The sequence below is a fragment of the Zeus faber genome (assembly GCF_960531495.2).
Source record: "Zeus faber genome assembly, chromosome: 11".
Lineage (NCBI taxonomy): Eukaryota > Metazoa > Chordata > Actinopteri > Zeiformes > Zeidae > Zeus > Zeus faber.
Window position 1 is genome coordinate 27,164,055 of NC_137205.1, and position 23,953 is coordinate 27,188,007.

The 23,953-nt window shown below is 46.8% G+C and overlaps 2 protein-coding genes across 2 annotated transcripts in view; both read left to right on the top strand.

Annotated features, from left to right (window-relative positions):
- Positions 1-205: 205 nt before the first annotated feature.
- phb (prohibitin) lies at positions 206-4,968 on the top strand. Its single transcript, XM_080009452.1, has 7 exons — positions 206-287; positions 1,299-1,393; positions 1,596-1,757; positions 2,967-3,109; positions 3,197-3,313; positions 3,403-3,498; positions 3,961-4,968. Exons 2-7 carry the CDS (start codon positions 1,309-1,311, stop codon positions 4,171-4,173), a joined length of 816 nt encoding a protein of 271 aa, XP_079865578.1. The 5' UTR covers positions 206-287; positions 1,299-1,308; the 3' UTR covers positions 4,174-4,968.
- Positions 4,969-10,178: 5,210 nt separating this feature from the next.
- znf652 (zinc finger protein 652) overlaps positions 10,179-23,953 on the top strand; it is a gene marked incomplete at its 3' end in the record, with an annotated part of 14,206 nt that continues 431 nt past the window's right edge. The window contains exons 1-5 of the mRNA XM_080009442.1: positions 10,179-11,653; positions 17,224-17,371; positions 18,596-18,711; positions 21,199-21,343; positions 23,810-23,953. The exon at positions 23,810-23,953 is cut by the window's right edge and continues 431 nt beyond it. Coding sequence (XP_079865568.1) covers positions 10,607-11,653; positions 17,224-17,371; positions 18,596-18,711; positions 21,199-21,343; positions 23,810-23,953 — 1,600 coding nt within the window. The 5' untranslated portion in view covers positions 10,179-10,606. The remainder of the gene's footprint in view (positions 11,654-17,223; positions 17,372-18,595; positions 18,712-21,198; positions 21,344-23,809) is intronic.

Genomic DNA, 23,953 nt, shown 5'->3' on the forward strand with positions numbered 1-23,953 from the left:
GCCGGTTCCCTGTCACGTTTCTAGGGAGGGAGCGTGGTTTTTTTGGGGGGGGGGGGGGGGGGGGGGGATTTTTATTTTATTTTTGTTCGAGTTCCGGCTTCAACGCAACGCAGCAACCAGGAAACCACGCGCTCTCGACCCAATCGCCGACGCCGTTGCTCCCGCCGTCCAATCGCGGAGGGCGTTGTTCGAGCGCCCGCGCACGCGCAGCACGGACGACGCTTCAACGCACCCCGGCTCTCGCTCCGTCTCCGCTGGAGGTCACAGGCGCCGCCGAGGTTCACCCGGTAAGCGGCTGCGGCGGACGACGCCCCGGGCGTAGCGGCGCTGGCGTCGAATCGTTCCGAGTTAATTTCCCAATTTGACGCGTCTCTGAATTAAAAAAAACAAACAAAAGGAGGAGGAGGAGGAGCGCGTTTGAGCAACACGGAGGCGTGCGCTCGGCTTCGCGTCGCGCTCGAGACGAATCGAACGCGAATACTGCGACGATCGATGGTTCGAGGGTTCGATATTCGGGAGCTCATTCGTCTTACGGTCGGTCCCAGAGTGTCACCACGCTGCCCTTGCTGCGCCGCACGCCTCGGCTGTACGGAGCCGTTAGCATCCGTGCTAGCTCGCACGCTAGCCACCGTCGATAGGAGTTTGTCTTGAAGTGTTGGTGAAGTCACGTCATAAAATAAAGCAAAGCCGTGTTAAAAACAACCAGATAAAGATACGTTATAAAAAGTAAAATGGGTTGAGTGGCAGTAGGGATCCATTATGAACATAGTTGGATACTTCCTGTACTTATCTCAGTGGATCCCAACTCGGTCCTCGCAGAACCTTCCGCCCCGCAGGACGAGGGGTCACTGGGGGATTGGCTTGACAAACACTCGGGCTGTCGTTAAATTTTGTTCGTCGATTAATTGTCATTAAAATAATTTCGATCAACAATCGAAATATCTTGTTTGTTCGTTGTATGCCGCTCTTAGCAGGGCGATCATGCGCGTTCACTTTGGGAAGAAAAGCCTAAAGAGTATTGGAACATGAACAATTTGTCCAGACAGTCAATTGGCTGATGTCAACACATTGGCTCAACACCCCCCCCCCCCCCCTGAGATTTGGATGCAAACATCTAAATTGGAAAAATCCTCGTGACAGCTGACCTGTCCACGTTATACAGACAGCCAAGCCGATCTTGCATGAACGAGTGAATTCTTCCAACCTCCTCTGCAACTTGTCATATTGAGATAATGAACATGATACTAATCTTACACAAGGTCTGTAAGTGAATGTAATGCATCTCCCTGTCTTTTCAGCATCTCTGTCATGGCAAAATTGTTTGAGTCAATTGGGAAATTGGGTCTGGCCCTGGCCATTGGTGGGGGTGTTGTGAACTCCGCCCTTTTCAACGGCAAGTATCTATTAATTTGTCTATTTTGATACGTAGATTTGTTTAGTCACTGTATCCGTATTTAATTATCTCACAATTCCTTTGAAGAAGTCTTAACTGAGTGTATTGCCCTCAAGTGTTGACAGTCATGCTCAATGTCAACGCTCTGGGCTGTGTTTGGGAGTCGTATGCCGGGCCTTACCCCCTCTCTCTGTCGCCACAGTGGATGCCGGGCACCGGGCTGTGATATTCGACAGGTTCCGGGGGGTGCAGGAGATTGTCATTGGAGAAGGGACCCACTTTCTGATTCCCTGGGTCCAGAAACCAATCATCTTTGACTGCCGTTCACGACCACGCAATGTGCCCGTCATCACAGGCAGTAAAGGTCCGTTGACATTCCAATACTGGTCCTGATGGACATTCGGTCTTTGTCCCAAACTGGGTATGTTAAGGATTAATCGACCATTGATTAGTTGATAATAATGTTTACGATTTTTGTCTTATGGATAAGAACTGAACAATCTGCGGTCTTGTTGTAATTGCATCAACGGGAGTCTTCAGGGCGTTTCGAGAAAGAAATACCCAGCCAGGAAGTAGTAGTAATCACCGGAAGGAAAGGGGGTAGGAAGAAGTAGTAGTAGTAGTAGTAGTAGTAGAAGTAGACGGAGGCTTCCGGAAGAACGACAAACAACAAACATGGCTCCGAGTAGGAAACGGGAGCTTCTTGTTGCCGAGGAGAAACTTGTACGTTTATTGTTGCTCAACAACTAATGCTGCGTTGAGATGGAAACGGCACGGAGGGGGGACAGAAAACCCGGAGCGAGGGAGAGTTACGACGGCAAAACGAAACAAGCTATGTGTTGGTATGGTGATAACTCCAATAAAATATAGTGATCTAAATGATTTTGTCTGTTTATTATAGATAAGTTTAGTAACTTTATTTTGCCTCTCGTTGTCCATATGTGCACCGGGTTTGATCTGTTAGGTTACATTCGGCTCATTCCATTGGGGGGACGGAAAAAAGTGCAAAAACGGGTCGTAGATATTCCTGTGTGTGCGAACAAGCTCAGTGAGTCTTGCCTTGAACGTCTCCATTTTGAAGTGAAGTGAAATGAAATGAGGGGGAAAAAGCTCCCCGCGCCAAGTCACAAAATCTCGGAGGTGCACGATGTCGCATAGGTCCCTGTATCCATGGTGCCACCCCCTGGTGACTCATTAGCTGTTATGTTTTACAATTGTTAAGGTTAACAACTGTCGATTAAGGAAATTACTTTAAATTTACATCCCTGTCAAACATATTCCTAATTTTACATTGTTCAGTTGTTTTCCTGTAGATTCAAATGAACTAATCTAACTTACAATTAATTTATTTCTGTCTTCGTAAGCAGAAAATATATGAAAAGCCTCATAGCTTCAGTTGCATGTAAAATTGGGTAATTTTATAGAGGAATGTAACGCTGCTTATTTCGAATGTGTGCGGCGCACTTTATTTTTGCCTTCATCCCTTGCTGTGCAAGGGATGAAGGCAATGTTTAATTTGTAATTTTAAAGTATCTGCTGCCCTGAACGCTGCCTTGGCCCTCCCCTCCTGTAGATTTGCAGAACGTCAACATCACCCTCCGTATCCTTTTCCGGCCGGAGTCCTCCCACCTCCCACGCATCTTCACCAGCATCGGGGAGGACTACGACGAGAGGGTGCTGCCCTCCATCACCACAGAAGTCCTGAAATCCGTCGTGGTGCGTATGAGACGCCGAGGATGCGCAGCGGTTCCCTTCTCCGGCGCCTGGCGCTAAATCCCGTCCCGGTTTGTTTTCTCCCCGCAGGCTCGGTTCGACGCCGGCGAGCTCATCACGCAGAGGGAGCTGGTGTCTCGGCAGGTCAGCGAGGACCTGACGGAGAGGGCCTCCACCTTCGGCCTCATCTTGGACGACGTATCGCTGGTGCGGCGAGTCGGGGGGAATTGGTTCATCGCCGCCCCGGCTTCGATATTCCCGCCCACTCATTAATTTCGCTTCCCATCTTTGGACAGACGCACTTGACGTTCGGCAAGGAGTTCACCGAGGCCGTGGAGATGAAGCAGGTGGCCCAGCAGGAGGCAGAGAGGGCCCGTTTCGTGGTGGAGAAGGTACCGTTTGTATGGCGGGTTATCACGAAAACCAGCCAGTCTCTGTCTGTCTGTCTGTTATTAGAGTCGTCAAGATATGAGAAATGTTGGTATTTGATGGGGAAACTCATGAAATGACAACCGATTGGATACCAGGTTGTATTTGAAGTATATCCCGCGTTCTTCGGCGTACACTCCTTATGGGACGCCTGCCGTCGCCAAAATCACCGACGGTGTCAGTCTTTCAGGTGCTCGGCCGGGTTCGGTGTGTTTCTCCTTCAGTCTGACACTATGAATGGATGTTTTATTCGGGGGGGGGGTTTCTCGGCTCTTGCCATTGGTTTTGTCGGGAGAGAAAAGTACCGTCTGTTTCAGAGTTTCGGCGTCCTACTCCATATGAAATCTATCAGATTCGGCGAGTCTGATAGATTTCAGACTTCCGACAGGCGCTGACCCATCCCTCTCCTCTCCCTTCCCTGCCAGGCGGAGCAGCAGAAGCAGGCGGCCATCATCTCGGCGGAGGGCGACTCCCAGGCCGCCCTGCTCATCGCCAACTCCCTGATGCAGGCCGGCGACGGCCTGGTGGAGCTGCGCAAGCTGGAGGCGGCCGAGGACATCGCCTTCCAGCTGGCGCGCTCTCGCAACGTCACCTACCTGCCCGGCGGCCAGGCCACGCTGCTCCAGCTGCCCCAGTGAGGGAGGAGGCGGCTCCGGGATTTAAAATCCAAAATTTCACACAGACCCCCCCCTTGCCGCCTTCTCCATTCTATCGGGTGGGACGCTGCCGCTGCCATCGTTTAGCAGGTGGGGGTGGTGAGAGGAGGTCCGTGGAGGGTGGAGCTGTAGAGTCCTCAGTGTGCATGGGTAGAGGTGGAGTAAATAAGTTGTTTGTGTGGTAATCTGCATATAGTATTCGATCAGAAACATGTTGGCACTACAGCATTTCCTCTTTAAGGCCGTTCCGTGGATGATGGTTGTGTATTACGCAAACTGCATGTGATTATAAAATATGAGATAATCTGAAGATAAATTGGAAAAGAAAAAAATAAATAAATTATAATGGTAATCCATCCCCGACGTTATGAGAACTGCTATTGGCCTCTTTTTTTTTTTTTTTTTGCTGATCTGTTTTCACCTGTTGGTCTCAGTATATTTAAATGTATTTTGAAGGATTGATGTTTGGTTTAATCTGCGCTCCTGTTCATTCACTCTTTGAGGCCTGGTTGATTGATTGATTTATTGCTTAGACGTTATGGTTCTACTTGCCGGTGACGGGGTGCCCCCCCCCCCCCCGCAGGCCATCAAGTGACGTGAATCATGCCTGAGAGAGCTTGTGTGTGTGTGTGAGAGAGAGAGAGAGAGACAGGGCGAGAGAGCGGCCTTTGCCCGCGTGCAGCTGTCTTCGCGTCGCAACTTTCTCGGGAGCAAATGTGAGCTTTTCATTCCAAAGTGTCTCAGATCAATAAGAAATAAAGGCGTTTCCACAGCGTAGTGTCCCGTGTTGCGTCCCCCGCTCCTTTCCAGCGCCGCCGTCCTCTGCCCGGTCGGGTCGCCACTCATCGACACAAACCCGATCACCTTCACAACCGTCTTTATTATATGAAACATTTGTTATATTTAGTATGTAATGCGTGACTTTTTTATTTATTTATTAATTTATTTTTTTTTAACCCCTACGTTGACTGGGTGGTTTGAGTGTTATCTTTGTTAAAGAGGATCTCTTCAACTTATTTGTTCTTATGTTGTGTGATATTTACGTGCATATACATCTATAGCGTATCATTTGACCATTATAACACAATTGGGATTTTTATCCAGGTTGAATGTCGTCCCCCACCCCCCAAATGACTGTTTTAATAAACATGCTGTCATCGACCTGTCCTCTGTTCGGCGGGACCAGTCGTGTGAGCGCGTCGGGCCCTGTCTGGCTCTGGTTCCTCCCTCCCTCCCGCTCCTCCCCCCCCCCCTCATCCCTCCCGGGTGGGACCTGCTCGGGCCACGTAGCGGCGGCGGAGTCGCAGGTACGAGTCCCAGGAGGGGACGCGACGCGAGAAGACAATCGCGACACCGCTGCGATTTCCCTCCAAAGTGGAGCCCGAGGAGCGGCGCTCTTCGCGCGCGCGCGCACATACGCGAGCGCAAGGTGAGCGCGCGAGGGGCGGGGGCGGGGCTGGGGAGCGCGCGACGCCGAATCTGTGCAGCTCTGATTGCACGAGACGCAGGAGGGAGGGCGCTCGCGACCAAGGTAAAGCTGCCGCCCGCACACGTTACAAAAAAAAAAAAAAAGAAAAGAAGGAAAAACAAAACAAAACAAAACCTCGAGATAACGTGACAATGGCGGCCGACGCGAGAAAGGGCGACCGCGCACCCGCCGCCGCTGTCGTCCGCTGAGGAGACTCGCGCGGCGGCTGCAAAGTTTGCTAAATATCTCCTCCCGCTGTAAGCTAGGTGCGGGCTAGCCGCGGCGCCGTGTTTGGGTCCGGACAGTGGAAGTGCCGTAGCCGCCGTGGCTAGCGCGGCGGCGGGGCTACCGCCGGGGCCGGTGGCGGTGCGCGGCGCGGCCGACGCCGTTGTTGAGGCGGTGTGACCGCGTCGGGCATTGTGTGCCCGGGGGCGGCTTGTCCCGCGCCGCGGCTCGCTGTGTGCCGGGGCGGCGGTGGTGGCGGCGGCGGCGGCGGCGGTGGTGGGGGGGGAATGCTAGCCGAGCTAACTGAGCTAACTAGCCCGAGTTGGCCAGGCCTCCCCGCTGGTCCCTGCTCTGCGTTCTCTGCGATTTTTTTAACCCTTTCTCGGCTCCCCCGCACGCCAAACTTTGACCCAAGTGCACACCCAGCTGAGCGGAACTCTACCGAAGGCTGGACGTGATTTTGGCGACTATCAGGGCGTTTATTACGAAGCTGCATTAAATGTAGCTGCTTTGTTTTTGGAGTCGCACATAGTTGGGTCGCTCCTCAAGACAAGGTGAGGCATGTTTATTTGTAAGGCACATTTCACGCACAAGGGCAAATCAAAGTGCTTTACATAAGGTTTAAAATGCATTGTATACAAACATAGCAATCAATAGCTGAGCACGGATCACATGTCATTTAAACCGAACCCTCCCCAGTCGAATATATATCCCATTTGCATGCATTTTGTTGTGAATCATGAATTATTTGTAAGGGCAGTAGTTTTCGTCCCCTTACAAGAGCAACTTATCGTTTTTTAAGCAGCCGTTGGACTGTTAGATGTGTATGCAGGATGTAAACACAAGCTGCATGTGGATGTTTGCTGTTATCACAATCACAATCGAATTATTTGGTCAGGTACATTTCCACGTACAAGGAATCTGTCTTGGTATGAGTTGGTGCATTGCTGTACAATCAGACACAGGCAAGCATGGAAAAAACAACTTGTGTATGTATATATATGTGTGTGTGTGTGTGTATGTATGTGTGTATATATATATATATATATATATATATATATATATATATATATATGAGACATCGATTGAATGTACAACATGTGCCCTGTGTGTTAAAATGCTATGGCATTGTGACAATGACAGTGTGAATGCTAGCACCGAGTGTAGATAGAGGTGAAAATACTCTACAGATGAAATATGTGATGTTACCCGTGATCAATGTGATGCCAGTACTAAGCTGACATGTCTCTTTGACTTGTCAGCTTTTCGTTTCAGTCTTGTCCGTACTGAACGGAGAGTATTCGGTGTGGGGACGGAACGGGGTTTGAGATAATCCTCCACACTCCGTGATGGATCAGACCGCGTCTCCGCCGCGCGTTTGAATTAAACCAGCAGGTGTATCCCTCGAGCTGACCAGAGTCTTGAGGGCCACGCGCCCGCGGAGACCAGGGGCCCCCCCGGCAGGGCTCGGCACAGTGAGCTGGTCGTGGTCTTGAGGAGGTCGGATGGAGTCAGGAACGTGAACCCCTTACACGTTTCTCTCGCAGAGCTGCGAGTGGGGAAAGCTCATCAGAGTCCCGGCCGGGAGGGACCTTGCTGTCCGGACGGGCTCCTGCACAGCGCATGGTTAAGGTGGAGCCTTTACCACTCTCAAGTCATGTCTGTGTTTATGTGGTTGTGCCTCTAAGAATCGTCTTATAATTGACGTGTTAATGCCACTTACTTGGGTATATGTTGTGGTTTTCTCTTGGAACGGCTCCCATGCTGTGCAATGAAAATAAACTTTGAGTAGCTCACCATGTCTTCGAATGACATCCAGGCTGTGTGCTATGTGTGATTATATCTGAGAATATTTTTTTGTGTTTGGCGAAATGAGCTTGCAACAAGTGATATCTGTTATCGATCTGAACTTCATTGATACGTGTTCGTGCCACCCATTTTTGCTCTGCAGGGAGCAAAGTGCATGTTTGAAATCCGACCACCACCCCCCCCCCCCCCAAAAAAAAAGGCTGTCACAAACAATCCCCGTTCCGCTAGGTTTGATCTCAAGATCTGCCGAGGTGATGGCGTAGTCTAATCACCACAGATACTTGTGCCTCCCACATCAAAGCGTTCTGATGTTTCACTGTGAGTAAAACGCTGAAGTGACTCACCGCTGTCGACGTTAAGCGGCTGTTCAGGGTTTCGTTGCACGTTGCATGTCTGTTTCGATTGCTGTAGGTTCATCACGAATTTTAACCTCGTCTCGATTCATTGAATTGAATTTGCCTTTGCACACAACACAACAAGGTTAGTCACTATGCTTTCATCTGTAGTAATATTTGTTTCTCACGATTTCCATCTTGATCACTGGCGCATATTATAAGATTTAGGCCCCGGAAGCAGTCTGCTGCCGCTTAGGCTGCTGTTTCTCATGCATTCCTACTGTTCCTGTCGTCTTCACAGAATAATCTGTTCTACTTTGTGTCCCACTCAGCCAAGTGAGCTCAGTTGCTCTGTCAGTGCAGAGCCCTCCCTCCGACTGTGGTATTAAAGCTCTGAGAGCTGCCGTCCAATTCTCAGAAAGGATCAGTCGGCATGCACAAGAAAGCAGGTGTGCTGCTGAAAACCAGAGAACTGTCACAAAACGCTTTACAACTCTTTTTTTTTTTTTTTTTAATTGCATACAGAATCTATGAATTAAACATGATTTGCACATTTTTTCCCGCTTGGCTTTGTACTCTGATCTTTTGGTATACAATTAAAATGTGGTTATGTTTGTACCCTGATTGCTATTGTATCCAACTTAAAAATTTAAGTTGGGATATTTCAGTTAAGTTCTCTCAGTCTCAGTAGCTCACGTTAATCCCCACTGCATATTAAACGCCACCTCAGTATGTTTTGCATTTTCAAATAAATGTTTTTCAATGACACTTTCTGCTGCAATATATTTATTCGATATACCCTTTTGACAAATAGCTGATTAAAGTACCAACAGTCCCAAATCTTTGGTCGATTGCAGCGTTCTGACAACAGGCCCGCTGAGTAAGTCACATATGCAAAAGTCTGCCACCTCAAAGCCTTTTCCAGTTCTAGCGAGGAGTGTTGGCCAGAATCTGTGTGACGTTCCATTACTGCACCCCCATTTTTTTATATTTTAAAGAAAAATTTAAGCGGGAAAGCGGGAGTGGCATTAGCCGGAGGTGGAATTTACACCTGTAGGATTTACATCAAGGAAATCACAAAAACATTGTAAATGGTGGAAGATGATGAACATAGATGTACTTCATAGGAAGTTTTTTGCCATGTGTTTGATCCAGTATTAGTTTGAGACAAACTGATGGATGTGACTTTATTTTTTTAAGGGGGGAGGAGAGCGGACGTTTGTTGTTTGTGCAAAAGGAAATGTGGGCGCTGTTTCGAGTGTAGGACCCCGCCCTGAAGTATCGTCACCCACTACGCGCTGCTAGTGTAGCTTGATATCCCCAAAGAAAGCAACTAAAAACACACTGTTTTTAGCTATTTCATTTGGCGAACAATGCACGGCTCTCCGCGATCGGAGCGCACAGAAAGCCGTGTTCTCATTCACACATATAAACATATGTTTATGATTCCCCTTATGTTTATCAAATGTGTTTTCTGATAACGCAATCCTTTGTTTAAGGCCTCTTCACGTCTTGTCAAATACTTTCATCCATCTATATTTGCAGTAATGGCGTATGTTCCTTTGCATTGGATTTTTCTTATAACTAGGGATGCAACAGTACTGTTTCCAAAGAGAACAAGTACTCACTCTTGGATAGTGTGTTGATTACTTTTAGTAATTTATTTGCATGACTTACTAACCTATTTGTTCAAACAACGTAGTGAATAAATCTAATATAACTTCCTCAGTTCCAGAAATAGTTTTATGGTTGCCAGGTGGATGCTTTGAGGATGTCTCTGCAGTAAAGGTCATATGCAGATTTAACGGTCATACTAGTAAAGGTATTTTGTGGGTATTTGCTGGCTTTTCTTCCACCTTAATTGACTGACAAAGCCGAAGGTTTCTGATTTGCGCACACACGGGAGAGGTTTGAGGTTGTGTGGTGTCAAGCCGGCTTTACAACACGGTATTACAACTGTAGTTTCAGTTTGGAGACTGTGATAGGACGGAAACCACATCTCTAACCTCCGTTTCTGTCTCTTTGTTTTATCTCACAGAAAGCAGATGGTAAGCGTCTCTTAAAAAGCACGACGAGAGACGAAATCCTGACTGCTGCCTCCTCCGCGGATAACGTTCGGTTCCTCTTGAGTCGCTGTGGAGCTTCCAGTGGCTGGGAAAGTCAAGGATAAGGGCAGCGAGAGAACGGGGGGGGTTGTGGGGGAGGTTTACCTGGGCTTTGGCCCGAAGAGTTTGCGTCAGACGCGGAGTGTCATAAACCCCCAACCTTGATTCTGCCGTGTGATCGTTGGGCCGCAAGAGACGAAAGTTGGATCAGGTCGTATGTCTTCTCAACCGCCGTTCCTGCCTTGGGAGAAAATGGACACGCTATTTGAATCCGGTTGAGCCCCTCACCTTTTCTCCTCCTCCCCGTCTGTTCACTGGCAGGAGGGGTGGGGGATCGGCGTTCCTCCCCCTACCCCTCCTCGTAGAGCGGGCCAGTGTGCACAGAGTCAACTATTTTCCTGTGATCTCTCTCTCTCTCTCTTTCTCTCTCTCTCTCTCTCTCTCTCTCCATCCTTCCTGCTCTCTCTCCCTTCATGAAATCCTGCCAGAGCCTTAAGGAAGAGGTTCCTGTTCCGGGCCTTGGAATGTCCCAGGAGGAGGGACGCAGGGCCCAGGTGTCCCAGGCCTTCTTCCACACCTCCGGACCCGATCTGGACCTCACCGGCAAGCTGTACAAGCGGGAGGCGGGCGGCAAGCCCTACTCCGTGCTGGTCGACAGTAAGATGGCGGCAAAGAGCGCCCTGGGAGACCAAGTGCTTGGTCTGCCGCCCACCCAGCACTTGACCCCCCAACATCAACAGTATTACCGAGAGTCGGTAGGGGGGCAGGAGGTCCCAGGCGACCAGTTGTCCCAGGCAGGGAATGGGGGCACCTCTGAGGACAGCGAAGAGGATGAGGAGGAGGATGAGGAGGAGGAAGAGGAGGAGGAAGAAGAGGAAGAAGAAGGTGAGGAAGAGAATGGCGAGGAGGAAGGTTTTAAGCGGCAGCAGATCATCGTGGAGGTCAACCTGAACAATCAGACGCTTCACGTCTCCAAGGGAGACAACAAGACCGCCTCCCCCGCGGAGGATTCCGAGCGAGTTGGGAGTGAGGAAGAGGAGGAGACGGAAGACGACGACGAAGAGGAGGAAGAAGAGAGCCCCAGTGAGGAAGAGGAGGATGAAGAGGAGATGGCGAGCCGAAGAACGAGGTCCAAGAGGGCCCGTCGCACAGCGGCTCCCAGTCAGCCGAGGAGGAAGAGCCTTCGCTCGGTTTTGAGCGCTGCCGCCACCGGCATGACCACTAGGGGACGACGAAGACTCCTGGAGTCTCCCAAGAAGAAGAGCAAGGCGGCCAGGGTCGCTCTGCCCGCCGCGGGCTCCGCCGCCCCCCCGCAGGGGAAAGGTGACGAAGTTGGGGTGGAGAAGGAGATGCTGGCATGTGAAAAGTGCCCCCGCATGTTCAACACCCGCTGGTACCTGGAGAAGCACATGAACGTCACCCACCGGCGCATGCAGATCTGCGACAAGTGCGGCAAGAAGTTTGTTCTGGAGAGCGAGCTGGCGCTGCACCAGCAGACCGACTGCGAGAAGAACATCCAGGTAAGAGCGCCTTGCACTCATTTACTGGACAAACGGTTGACTGAGGTTAGAAAACAGCCTAAATGTGATTGGATTAAAATACAAGACTGGATCTCTGGGTTTGATACATCATACAGCATATCTCTTGAGCTGTTTCATTAACTTACCAGAAGTAATATGGATGATACCCAACACCTTTTGTATAAAGCGATTTATTAAAAAAAAAAAAATTTAATAACTCTTATGTATGTCACCAAGTCATTGTTCAGCTGGTAGGTGTGTCTGCCTCGCTCTTTGCTCCTTGCCTTCTGGGCGTTGGAGGAAATACAGACTATACACAGCAAGATGTGTTATTGTCGATAATGTGTGATATGTTAGATTTGCATAGGTCATTTAATGTTGAGATTCTTTGAAATTCAGTGTGGGCTTTCTCACGTTATCTAATTGTAGTAATAATAATTTAACATTGGCCCCATCGTATGCTTAAACAACCAACAACCAAAGGTGCGGTCTACACAAGCAAATAAACGCCTGCCTCAAATAAAGAGCAGAGGGCAGGGAACTGATCGTAGCTGCACCGCTGTTCCAGTGCGGTGCTCCGCTCCCAGACAATGCAAATAAAAACGTGTTTTTTTTTATTTTAGATGTATAGATTCATTCCATTTCCTACTGCTGCGTAGCAGATCGCTTCTTGGGGGGGGGGGGGGGGGGGGTGTGTGTATGTGTGTGTGTGTGTGTGTGTGTGTGTGTGTGTGTGTGTGTGTGTGTGTGTGTGTGTGTGTGTGTGTGTGTGTGTGTGTGATAAAGCTGAGGCTCTAGCAGTGTCCATAATGTCAGCCTTGACCGCCACATTGGATTTTCTATTTTTATTTATTTATTTTTATAATTTTTAAAATGGGTAAAATCTTATTCAGGGCTCAACACTATACTTAAAAAGTGTTTGGCAACCAGGCATCAGCTTTTGGTTGCCGAAACTGAAAATACGGTTGCCATTTTTAGTCACCTCTATATTTTGATCTGCATCTGCATTTTTATCTTTCCATCTAAAAGTACCGCTCCACCAGATGAGGCACGATTTCCTCCGTGTGCCGTTCCCTTTCGTATCTCCGATCGCACTGAGTGTTGTGTTTGTGTATAAAAATATTTATGATTCCCTTAGTTTATTACTTGTCAAAGAAAAAAACAAATTATTTTAATTTGGGGGGGAGGGGGCAGTGCACTAATATTTTAATATTGTTGGTTCATGATCGCTTAATGAGGGTCGGTTATAAAAATATTCAAAATGAACATCCCCAGTGCAAACACGTCTATGGTGAAAAAAGGTGTAAAATATACTTATGGTGGTAGCTGGGGGCTTTCCGGGGTCCTTGAACACGACACGCATTCCAGTTTTTCTGAGCCCGTGAACGCAGCATCGCTTTGGAACGCTTTTAGACCGGAGTGGAAGTCACCCAAATTGATGAAATCAGTGGCATTCGCCGAAAAGCGAGTGGCTTGCATCTCTGACTGTAATAACTTTGCTCTACTGCTGTCCGCTGGTCCCTGTGTGAACGTGAATAAACGCTCCGATGCACGGCAGCATTCTGGTTCCAACTGTAACAGCAATATATAAATATCACTAATGCAACAAATAGATTTATTTTTGGATGCACGTTTTCCTGTTTACTGTCCCTGCCAATTGACTCAATCAGAGGGCAACCGTGACCATCAAGCCCTTTTATTTCATTGTAGAGCTGCCCAGTACCACTATGACACCGGTTCCTTGACGATCGGTTTCTCCCGGACCGAATCCCAACGCTGATTTCGGTGCTTCATTTCAGTGCCATGCCCGAGCTGCTGATTGTAACAACATATGAAAAGTACATAAACCTTCTGCAGTTGAGGTAAATAGAGCCCCGGTCGCTATTTCAGGAAATACGGTTTACTACACTATAGGGATGCAGCTTTACACAGTATGTTATCGAACTGTTTGGTGTGGCCCCTACGGTTCAATACCCACACGTAAACTGCAGTATTACGGTATCGCGGAAGAAGTCCACCTGGCGCATTGGCGCACTGTACGGGCGTGTCGCGGCGTGCAGTAAGTGCTGCTTCCTATTGAATCCACTGCTGCGGTTGCACCTGCCACATCAGCCACTCGTGGTCCACGCGGAGCCATGCGACATTTCTCTATGTTTGCGTGAGAGCTCTATTTACCTATTCGTTTTTTCAACTGTGCGCAGCTACACAGGCTTTTCCATAGAAACACAAGATAAAACTACACTATAAATGTTTTTGTAAAGAGTGCAATCAGTCCAGTCGGCAAATAACCCCCTTGGATGGCCGTGTCCCTATTTATTAGGAACTTCTCTTCAGACACTCGCTTCCACTCACACCAGGTGTTATTATTTTGTCAGAAAGAAAGGAAGGGAGTATAAAGGGAGTCTTGCTGGGTGCCGAGCCGATCCTATTTTTGTCAAGTTTTACAGTTTAATGTCGCGTTGTTTGTTTAAGCTGCGGTCTGGTGCCACTGGCAAATGTTTCCCCCTCCATTCAAGAGATAGCCTATGCTCCTCCCTCGCCGAGAGGTGCCCTGGCTGAAAAGGAGCCCGTCAGGTTCACAGAGCAAAGGCGCACACACACTGGTCTGACTGAAATTTTATTTTAGTTAGTTAGTGAGTTAGTTATTTTACTATATTTATGTGTAAAGAATACTGTATACTTTGTATACTTTGTATACTTTGTATACTGTATACTTTATACTCCACAAATAATAGTACTGATTTTGTTAATTTTTTTAAATGTGAAAGTTTCACATTAAAAAAAATAAGTGTGTGTGTGTGTGTGTGTGTATATATATGTGTGTGTATATATATATATATATATATATTTAAACAAAAATGTATATTTGAATTATCCACTATTCTGGACACCTCACCTCCAATCAGATTAATTTACTATAACAACCCACCAATGAACTTGAACCCCCGTCTCTTCCCACAGTCATACACAGAGCGTTACGCTAGTTATTTAAGGCAGACTATGAAAAAAAAAAATCTACCTTTTAACTTTTTAATAAATATATAGAGAGATAGCTAGATACCGAAACTGTCCTGTTACCATGGCCCAAAAACGTGATACATACTGAACGGTGACCCCACTGTACTTTTGCGACCCTCCAACACGATAGTAAAATGTAACCAGGAGGACATTGCGTACAGTGTTAACAACACAGTTCCTTCCCATTAAATGAGCTGAAGTGCTTGTACAGTGCAATAAAGTTGAAGCAAGTATAGATCAGGCTCCAAAATTTTCGCGACGCATTCCTGCCCAAATATCACCATACACTATACACAACGTTGTTGAAGGGGGGGTGAGGGAGAGTGATGGAGATGTTCCCGATACGCACGGTTGAGCACGGCGCTTTTTTTTTGTTTCATTCAAATACAATAAACTCATCTGCAATTAAAACACTATTTGTTTTCTTTCGCGGAGAACGGAGCCCTTTCTGTCCCTCCAACTAGGAAGTTGTGCGTGGGCGTTCATGTAACGTGCGTGCGGAAAGCATCTCCTGTTCATGCCGTGTGTGACGGTAGGCTTGGGCAGATTTAAGATTAAATCATCTATCGGCGATCAACGCCATCAATGGTGATTTGCATTGATGAGGGATGATTTATTTATATATATATATATATTAAAAAATATATATTTTATTTTTTTCGCCAGGGGAAATCCAAGCATTCAAGTGCAGTTGACCGTGTTCTGAAACTAGAGAGGGAGAAAGGGAAGCAGGTTCTCGCCATCTCTGCTCAGTTGTCGAGTAACCACTGGTGATCGGATCTCACGTCCCCGCTCTACAGGCCAGATGCTTGAAAAAAAGAAATTTTTCTGCTCTGGGCAAATGGAGCAGTACAGCGGAGCGCAGATCACGGGGGTCCCGATGCGCACAGTTGTGGGCGAGAGCCTCCGTGATCTGCGCCCCGCTGTGCGCACATCGCCAGTGCACCGAGGAAACGTTCCTCGTGAATATGCATCCTGCCCCACAATCCGCTACCTCGATGCCCTCAGGCTTGAAAAGCAAAATTGAAAAAAAGAACGCAAAGGGGCAGGTGCTCGTGGACCCCCCCCCCCCCCCCGCACCTGCCTGCCACTCAGTATGCAAATCTGTGACTAGAATATAACAATATCACTACTAGCAATAATAATCTCATAGAGAAAGGTTTAGATTGATTTCATTTCGTTTGTTTCTTACTTGGTTGGAAAATGAAAAGCGTAAACTGAGAATTGGTGCAGAGTTTTTATTTATTTGTTTATTTTTTCTCCTCGAGACAGAGGTGCACCATGCGATCGCGTCATATTCCCGTCATATGCCCCCCAGCGATCCCGTTGTCTCTAGAGAAAAGCACTGTAAATAATTCTGCAATATTCTCAATGCATCAAACCACATGAATGGAAAAGTCAAAGTACTTAAAATGCAGTAACCCAGTACCATGAATCAGGCGCTATATTAAATGTTGACTGAAGAAGGCAAAGACAGTTCCTCAATAAGCTGCTTAAACCTGCCCCCAAACATATGGAAGCATTTAAAGGTGCAGTGTGTAGAATTTACGGAATGTATTTGTTAGTTAATAGTTGGTGTTACCTTAAAATGAGCCATTTTTATTTACATAGTATGCTTCCACGGAGGTCGCGATGTTGCACCGCCATGCTTCTACAGCAGCCCCGAATGGACAAACCAAACACTGTCTCCATAAAGGGCCTTTTGTGTTTTTCGTGAGGTTCGTAGTCACCGTCGCTTTCACGGAGGCAGCCATGTTGCACCACCATGGGGTGGGGTATTCAGTTTGTTGCAATCTGCAACCTCACCGCTAGATGCCCCTTAATTCTACACACTGCACCATAAACATTACGTGACATACATTAGCGCCAAGAGACAACAGCATCTCTTACTTTAAACCATTTTATGGCGAATTTCAATGAGAGGGTGCCAACGGGATAACCTCATTGAAATGCTGACTGTTTATGGAGACTTTTGAAAAGAACGCAACGGCTGATCTAGTGTCATTTTAGCCTCAGAGAGGGTTTTTTATTTATATATCCTCAAAATAGGCCAACTTTGAGATTAAATCAACATGAATAGTAATCATCAGTACTTATTTGGTCGATAGTTACTTTAGACTGATTAAGGCTGCTTGTCATTGAAATAAAAGGAATGTTTGGTGCGGGGAAAGGTTTTCTTAATAAGGTGTGTGTGTGTGTGTGTGTGTGTGTGTGTGTGTGTGTGTGTGTGTGTGCACGTGTGTGTGTGTGTGTGTGTGTGTGTGTGTGTGTGTGTGTGTGTGTGAGACGATGAGTTTAAGTGAACAGCAGGGGGAGCTACAGTATAAGAATGCAGATAGTCCTGATGCAGTCTGTTCTCAACATAGAATAAGACCCTACGTGCATGTGTTTGGGGTTCATTTCTTCTGATTTATTTATTAATCTTATCTATGTTCATTTTTTGATTTCCCTCCTATTTCTTTTATGACTTTAAAAATGCACTTAAACTACTGCTGAACACATTGTGAGATATGAGAATTGCCTCTTGAATTGCTTGTCACATTTTTCTCCAGTGCGTCTCCTGCAATAAGTCGTTCAAGAAGCTCTGGTCCTTGCACGAGCACATTAAAATCGTGCACGGTTACGCAGAGAAAAAGTTCTCCTGTGAAATCTGCGAGAAGAAGTTCTACACCATGGCTCACGTCCGCAAGCACATGGTTGGTAAGTGAAGTCCCCCCCAAGTCAAAGTTACAGAAAAGCTCCACCTCATTGCATTAGAATTTAGGTGTAAAAAAAATCATGACGGCACAGAGTAAAGAAAATGACAGTAGACATTGAAGCAGCAGGGCTTCAATCTGTAACATGAAGTAGTTACTAGCATTGCAGTTATATAGTCGAGGTTTAATGCACCCTCTTTAATGCACCTATCTGTATATGCATAATAGCCTATCCCATACACATAAGTCTATTCCCTTTATTTCTATTTTGTACCCCCACCCTGTATTACTTTTGGGTCATTTTATTTTATTTTATTCTATATTCTATTTACTTACTGCGTTCACTGTTTTAGGAATCAGTTAGTTTCAGTTAGTTAGTCAAGTACAAATAAGGTAGCTATTGTGTTTAGTCTAGAACATGATGTGTGTAATCACCAGATGCGTTGCATCAATATATCACTGCATATATGTATGAACGTATGTATATGTATGTGACGAATAAACCTCTTGAATCTTGAGGTTAGCGAGTGAGGTACCACCATTTATGATACCTCCAGCCAAAATAATTTGATGTTCAAATAACATTGAAATAACAAATGTCAAGGCCAGTGAATTTTGAATGTTTCCGGTCCGGTGAGCCAGTGCAAATGTTACTAATTATTCTGTCACTATACCTGCGGCTGCCATGGCCTCATTTGACATATATATATTTTTCCCCTTATTTGATGTCTGTGTTGATAATTATGAGTGGAGTAAACGCATTTGCAATCCAAGTTTGGCTTTTGACTACCAAACATTAAAAATTGAATGCATTTTTAAGTAATGGCTTAATGGGAGCGTTACGGATTCATTGTTGCCAGCCTAGCGATTACCATGGCAATTCTGAATGTATTGGAAATTCCGAGGCTGGCTCCAAGATACCTAATTACACAGTCTAATTATAAGTAGTCTAATTATAGTTTTAACAAACGATAATGCGTAAATAAACTTCACAAATTCCTGCGACAAGCACACACCACTACCACGTTGTCCTCCATCCGAAGTGTGAAATGGAAACATTTCTGTACCGGTTTTATAGTGATATTGTTTTACAATCGTTTTTCAACACACACTGACTCATAGATTTTCCCATCACACAGCTATCTGTAACACAGAGTACTGTTAAAATGTTGGCGCTGCTTGATTAGCCACATCCTTAATGTTGTTCTCTCCCCCCCCTTCCTCTCAGCGCACACCAAGGACATGCCATTTACATGTGAGACATGTGGGAAGTCGTTTAAACGCAGCATGTCATTAAAGGTTCACTCGCTCCAGCACTCTGGAGAGAAGCCATTTCGATGTGAGGTGAGACACGCACACGTCTGTCCGTCTCGTCTTCTCTTTCATAACCTCCTATGACGCCTCATGGATAGGTTAGCTGTTTACTAGCCCAGGTCACATTAAAATGTGGTTCCCATCATTTATAACTGTTCATAGCACAACCTGAGAAACTCACCCCTCTGCTGCAGCTTCTCACTCAGCTTAAATACAGTGCAGTGGGGCCTAAAAAAAAAATGTGATCTCCTTTTTGAAAAAGTCCTATTTTTCTTTTTTTTTCTTTTACATGTTTTAAGGCACATTAATATCACATTTTATTTAAAACTACTTTTTGCAATCGGTGCAATACATTCAGAGCATAATGTGGGCTACAGCAGAGCAGTAGGAGGTGATGCAACTTCCTGTTTCTAGTCTCTAACTTGGCATGTATGTCTTTGAGTATAATGTGAGTTTAGTGTTAAGTTTCCCAATACTGCAGTTAAGTGTCCAGAAAGGGTTTTCCGTGGACAGTTAAAAATAGTGGGAACCAACATTTTACTGAGGCCTGGGTGGAAAAATGGCAAAAAAAAAAAAGTATATTTTCAAGGTCAATTTAATACCTTGCAGAACATGAGTTTAACATCCTAAATGTGATATCTTTACACCCTCCGGTCAGACTGTGTGTTGTTTTGGACAGGTTAACCTAGCCTCCATCCAGCCTTTCCATGGTGTTCCCGTAGAAACCTTTAACCGTCACAGAACTGCATCCTGGGATACCTCTACTCCCATGCCGAGAGCTGTTTTCTGCCAGTTTAGCTTCAAAGCAGCTCCCTGTTATCAGCGGATCAACTCCCAGTGTCTTTTTAGCGTGTAAGTTTGCAGCGTCAGACGTCAGAGCAGAGATCCAGTACTGCCATCGGCGCCTGTTTAGATTTCACAATACAGTGTTGACTGGTATGGCCTGTTTATGCCCGAGCCTTTAATTTGAAAGCCAGTGTAGATAAAACAGTCCGTGTTCCGACTGACTCCCATGCTGTGGAGATGCCAAGCTGCTTTGTTTAAAAGTACACCTCAGTCAGCGTAATGCAGTCTGAGAGCAGCGTTGACTTTGAATAAGCATCAGGGGGAGCGGAGGAGCCTTCCACTCAATGGTGTCGCCACATAAGAAGAAAAAACGTATTTTTAAAATTATTTCTGATAATGGTGGTATTAACTGGGTCTACTTTTTAATTTTGTCTATATTGTGATATGCATTTGAGGTTGTTGTTGTCGAGCTGCGGGTTCACTGTTGAATCATCCATGTGCTGAAGTTATACATTTGTTTGTGCTGCTGAACCCTGTACTCAGACGGCGACACAACTGACACGAAACTGTTGTTGCTTCGATGGGTTTGCTCTCGTAAAAGACTGACTGTGCAATTGGTTCCCGGTTGTTTGAGTAGAGTGCCATGTGTGGTTGGTGGCGGCTCCTCAATAGGTTCTTATTCAGCATCTCGTACGCTCGGTAGACGTCCGTGCCGTGAATAAATGTCTGAGTAAACAGACATGCTTCCGTGTCAAACAAGAGCGGGACATAAATACCGATGGTCTACCTGCCAACTGTTGTGGGTTTTTTTTTTTTTGTTTGTTTCTTTTTTAGAGGAAATAAAACGCTCCTGCACATATTGCCGGTGTTTGGGGGAAAAACCACGTGGATTAGGACTCGCTTGATTCTGCTGAACATTAACAGTCGCAACCTGTTAGGTTACCCTTGTCCGGGCTCTTATACCGAGGAACAAGTTTCCAGATGTTGACGGATCTAGTTCAAACTGCAATGAATCAACCGCGTGCAGCACGTGTTTGTGGTCTGACTGAGCCGCGCCATCGGAGGTCCTACATGGGAGCGTGTGACTTGATGCTTCACAACTGCACATAAAAGCCTTTGTGTTGTCGGTTTCTTCTGTTGACGTTGACATGGGATTTGAGGGATAAATAAGCTTTCTTGAAGCAGCATTATGTACTTCATCTTTTGCATAAAAGTTTATGAGTTATTTTAACTGTTTTTCTCAGCCACATCACTGCTCCCATACACTTATTCCTGTGACCCCCAAGACACAGAGTTTTGGACCTTGGTTAATATTTTCACACATTTTTTTAAATGTTGCTTGGCGAAACGCAGTGTATGATTATCCAAACGGCCACTTTGAAATTAAATAGTGATATGTTCAACAGAACTGTATATTGAAATATACAGTATTCTTATGCTAGTCACAAATTAACAGGCCTTGAGCCTTACCAAGATGACGTCCGGGTGAACAGACTCGTCTTGAAGTGGCTTTGTGCCAACCACACCCATAGTTCGAGTCGAGGTTGAGAGCGGGGAGGTGGACTTTTCTTTTTATTTAGCAATGATTCCAATTGAAGGGGACGTGCAGGAAAAGATGGATCCCTCCCAATCTAGGCATCTAATGTGTGTGTGTGTGTGTGTGTGTGTGTGTGTGTGTGTGTGTGTGTGTGTGTGTGTGCGTGTGCGTGTGTGTGCCTGCCTCTGCTCCAGAACTGTGATGAGCGGTTCCAGTACAAGTACCAGCTGCGCTCCCACATGAGCATTCACATTGGGCACAAGCAGTTCATGTGCCAGTGGTGTGGCAAGGACTTCAACATGAAACAGTACTTTGACGAGCACATGAAAACGCACACAGGTGAGAACGTCGACGCCTTCTTTACATCGCCTCCTTCTCGCCTCCTCCATTGAGAACCAAAACATCTCACGGTGCCTTTCGGACCGCTCGTGTTTTCACCGGACTTTAGTCAAACGCGCTCAAACGTCGGAAGTTGGGCTTCGCCGCAGAGCTTTGTCCCCGCAATGAGCCGTTCTCAGCGCGTCTTTCTAAAAAAGGGGGGGCGGGCTGGGGGGAGGAGGGAAAAATAAATAAGAAACGGGAGCTCCACCAAATGAGTAGTGTCGGAGCAGCGATTCCGTGCCCGGCCCTTTGTAATGACAGGGTGGCTGGAGCGTCAGAGTGCCGCCCCGCATCGCTGCGGTTTCTAATGACTACCCAGACACATGCTCCGCTGTGTCCCTCCGATTTTAAGTCCCCACCCCTTTGCTATTTCCAAGTCCAAAGTGAGCCACGCCGACCGTGCCGTCCTTCACTCCGTCTCTCGGGCCCCGGCAGTTTTATTTGGGTTGTATTCGTGGGGTATAATTACCCTCTCCTCCCCCCGCTGCTGCCGACCGATTTAGCCGGCCAGCAGCAGGGGCCACACCCTGCCGTGTCCTGTAATACATGAAAACACGCTCCCCCACCATGCAGCTCCACCAGGGCTTTTCACCAGACCTCCTCCATCAGGGCCTTGGCCTTCAAATGTCTTGAATTCAAGTATTGGGCCTTTATTCATTCATAGATATTCATTTTTTTCGCTCAAATGAGTCGAGTTATTCTTCATCTGAGTCATCGTTTCCGGTTTTATAGAAGCCCTAACCCTACCCTAACCCAGCCCGAGCTGATTCATATCTTCAAACTTACCTGCCATCCTTAACTTTTTCTAGATGAAACCACACTCACTTTGTGCATAGATGACATATTCACATCCAAGGAAATCCTTGTTCTTATTTGTCTGGAGTTCTGTGGGGGGCCACCAGTTGGATTCATTCCAGTTCCTCATCTCTTATCTCGCTATCTGACCGAAAGGAAACTGTTCTTATTGCATCTTATCTAATAACGGCTCATAGAACCATCTAGTTCTTAACCTTCCCTACTTATACACAGTTCTTTATTCAGCCCTGTGCCAAGTATTTAGGTACCTTTTTTATACTAACCTGCCATGTGTTATTCAATAAGAGAGAGGATTTGTCCAGATAATCTGCGTTAAGCGTTCTTTAAGGGTGAAAGTCTTTTAGGCGGGTATTCGTCTGAGCTCCCCGATGAATGCAGACACCCGGCTCACGCGGTCTCGTGCGCCCAGGAGGCCGCCGCACTAACCGTCACCTTTTTGCCATTCGCGGCGGCTTGTCGAGTCGCTTTTGCACATAACATCGCACCCCAGAAGGCGGCACTCGGAGAGCCGCGCTGCAGCCCGCTGATAGAAGTCTGCGTGGGTGTCGGTGGCACGTTGAATGGCTCCGTGGGGGGGGGGGGGTTTAACGAGTGGAGCCTTCCAACGGAGCGCCGTTGTTCACTCTCTCATCCCCTCTCCAAAAAAAAACAGTGTGAATTGCGACGGCTTCCTGCGGTGTGGGCGGACTGACAGTGAAGACTCTCCATTCAAGATGGCAACTGATTAGCATTTTTAAGAGAGCGCCGCGGAGCGAGGAAGACGTCGACTTCCTTTGGGGGGGGGATTAAATGAGTGGGATGTGTCGTGATGAGCCAGGTGCTAAACAGCATCCGGAGCGCTGCACTGGAGGGGGTCTGCATTGGACCGAAACACCGGCGCAAATACTGGAAATTACAATTACAATAACCGAAGCTGCCACAGTTATTAACATAATCACTTGTTTGAGCCGATTGCAAAATCCTCTGATGCCATGACCGCCAGCGTGACGAATGTGGCATTGAATACAATGGATACGGGATGCATCTATGTGCTGATCATTATCTAGTCGACTCAGATGAACTGTCTGCCTACGTCTCCATTGTTCAATTGTTCGGTGTTCAATTACACTGCTATAGACTCATTCTATGCTCGTGACATAAAAATGAACAAAAAAATACAATTCATTTATCAATCCCGAGAATAAGTACGACTGTTAGCCGTCAGCCGAAATGTCACAATCGTGACAGCCCTACCATTAACCACACAAAAGACCCTGTGTGTGCTTTTTATTATTTCGGCAAACTCATTTAGTCATTTATTCAAAATAACAGAGCGGCGAGAACAGTCTCCAAGTTCAGAAAATTGCATTGCTTTACTGTAACGCAGCCTTAAAGGCAAACATTTTACTATCTCCTGGTATTACCATGACCAAATTCTCAGGCGATATTGATTGCACCACATCAGTACTATATCGATATATCGCCCCGCCCTGCGTTACAGTGGGATCTGGTTTTGTGTTTTTGAAAGCACGAGTACTCGAGCAGGCGCTCAGACCCGGTGTCTGTATCTGAAAACCCGGCTCCGTCAGTCGTCGATGTTGTTGTTATTAATTCCCCTCCGTCCCACAGGCGAGAAGCCGTTCATCTGCGAGATCTGCGGGAAGAGCTTCACCAGTCGTCCCAACATGAAGCGCCACCGCCGCACGCACACGGGGGAGAAGCCCTACCCCTGCGACGTGTGCGGCCAGCGCTTCCGCTTCTCCAACATGCTGA

Coding starts and splice junctions, on each gene's coding strand:
- phb (XM_080009452.1), top strand. CDS start 1,309: ATGGCAAAATTGTTTGAGTCAATTGGGAAATTGGGTCTGGCCCTGGCC. Junction 3,314..3,402: donor TCTTGGACGACGTATCGCTG/GTGCGGCGAGTC, acceptor ATCTTTGGACAG/ACGCACTTGACGTTCGGCAA. Junction 3,499..3,960: donor CCCGTTTCGTGGTGGAGAAG/GTACCGTTTGTA, acceptor CTTCCCTGCCAG/GCGGAGCAGCAGAAGCAGGC.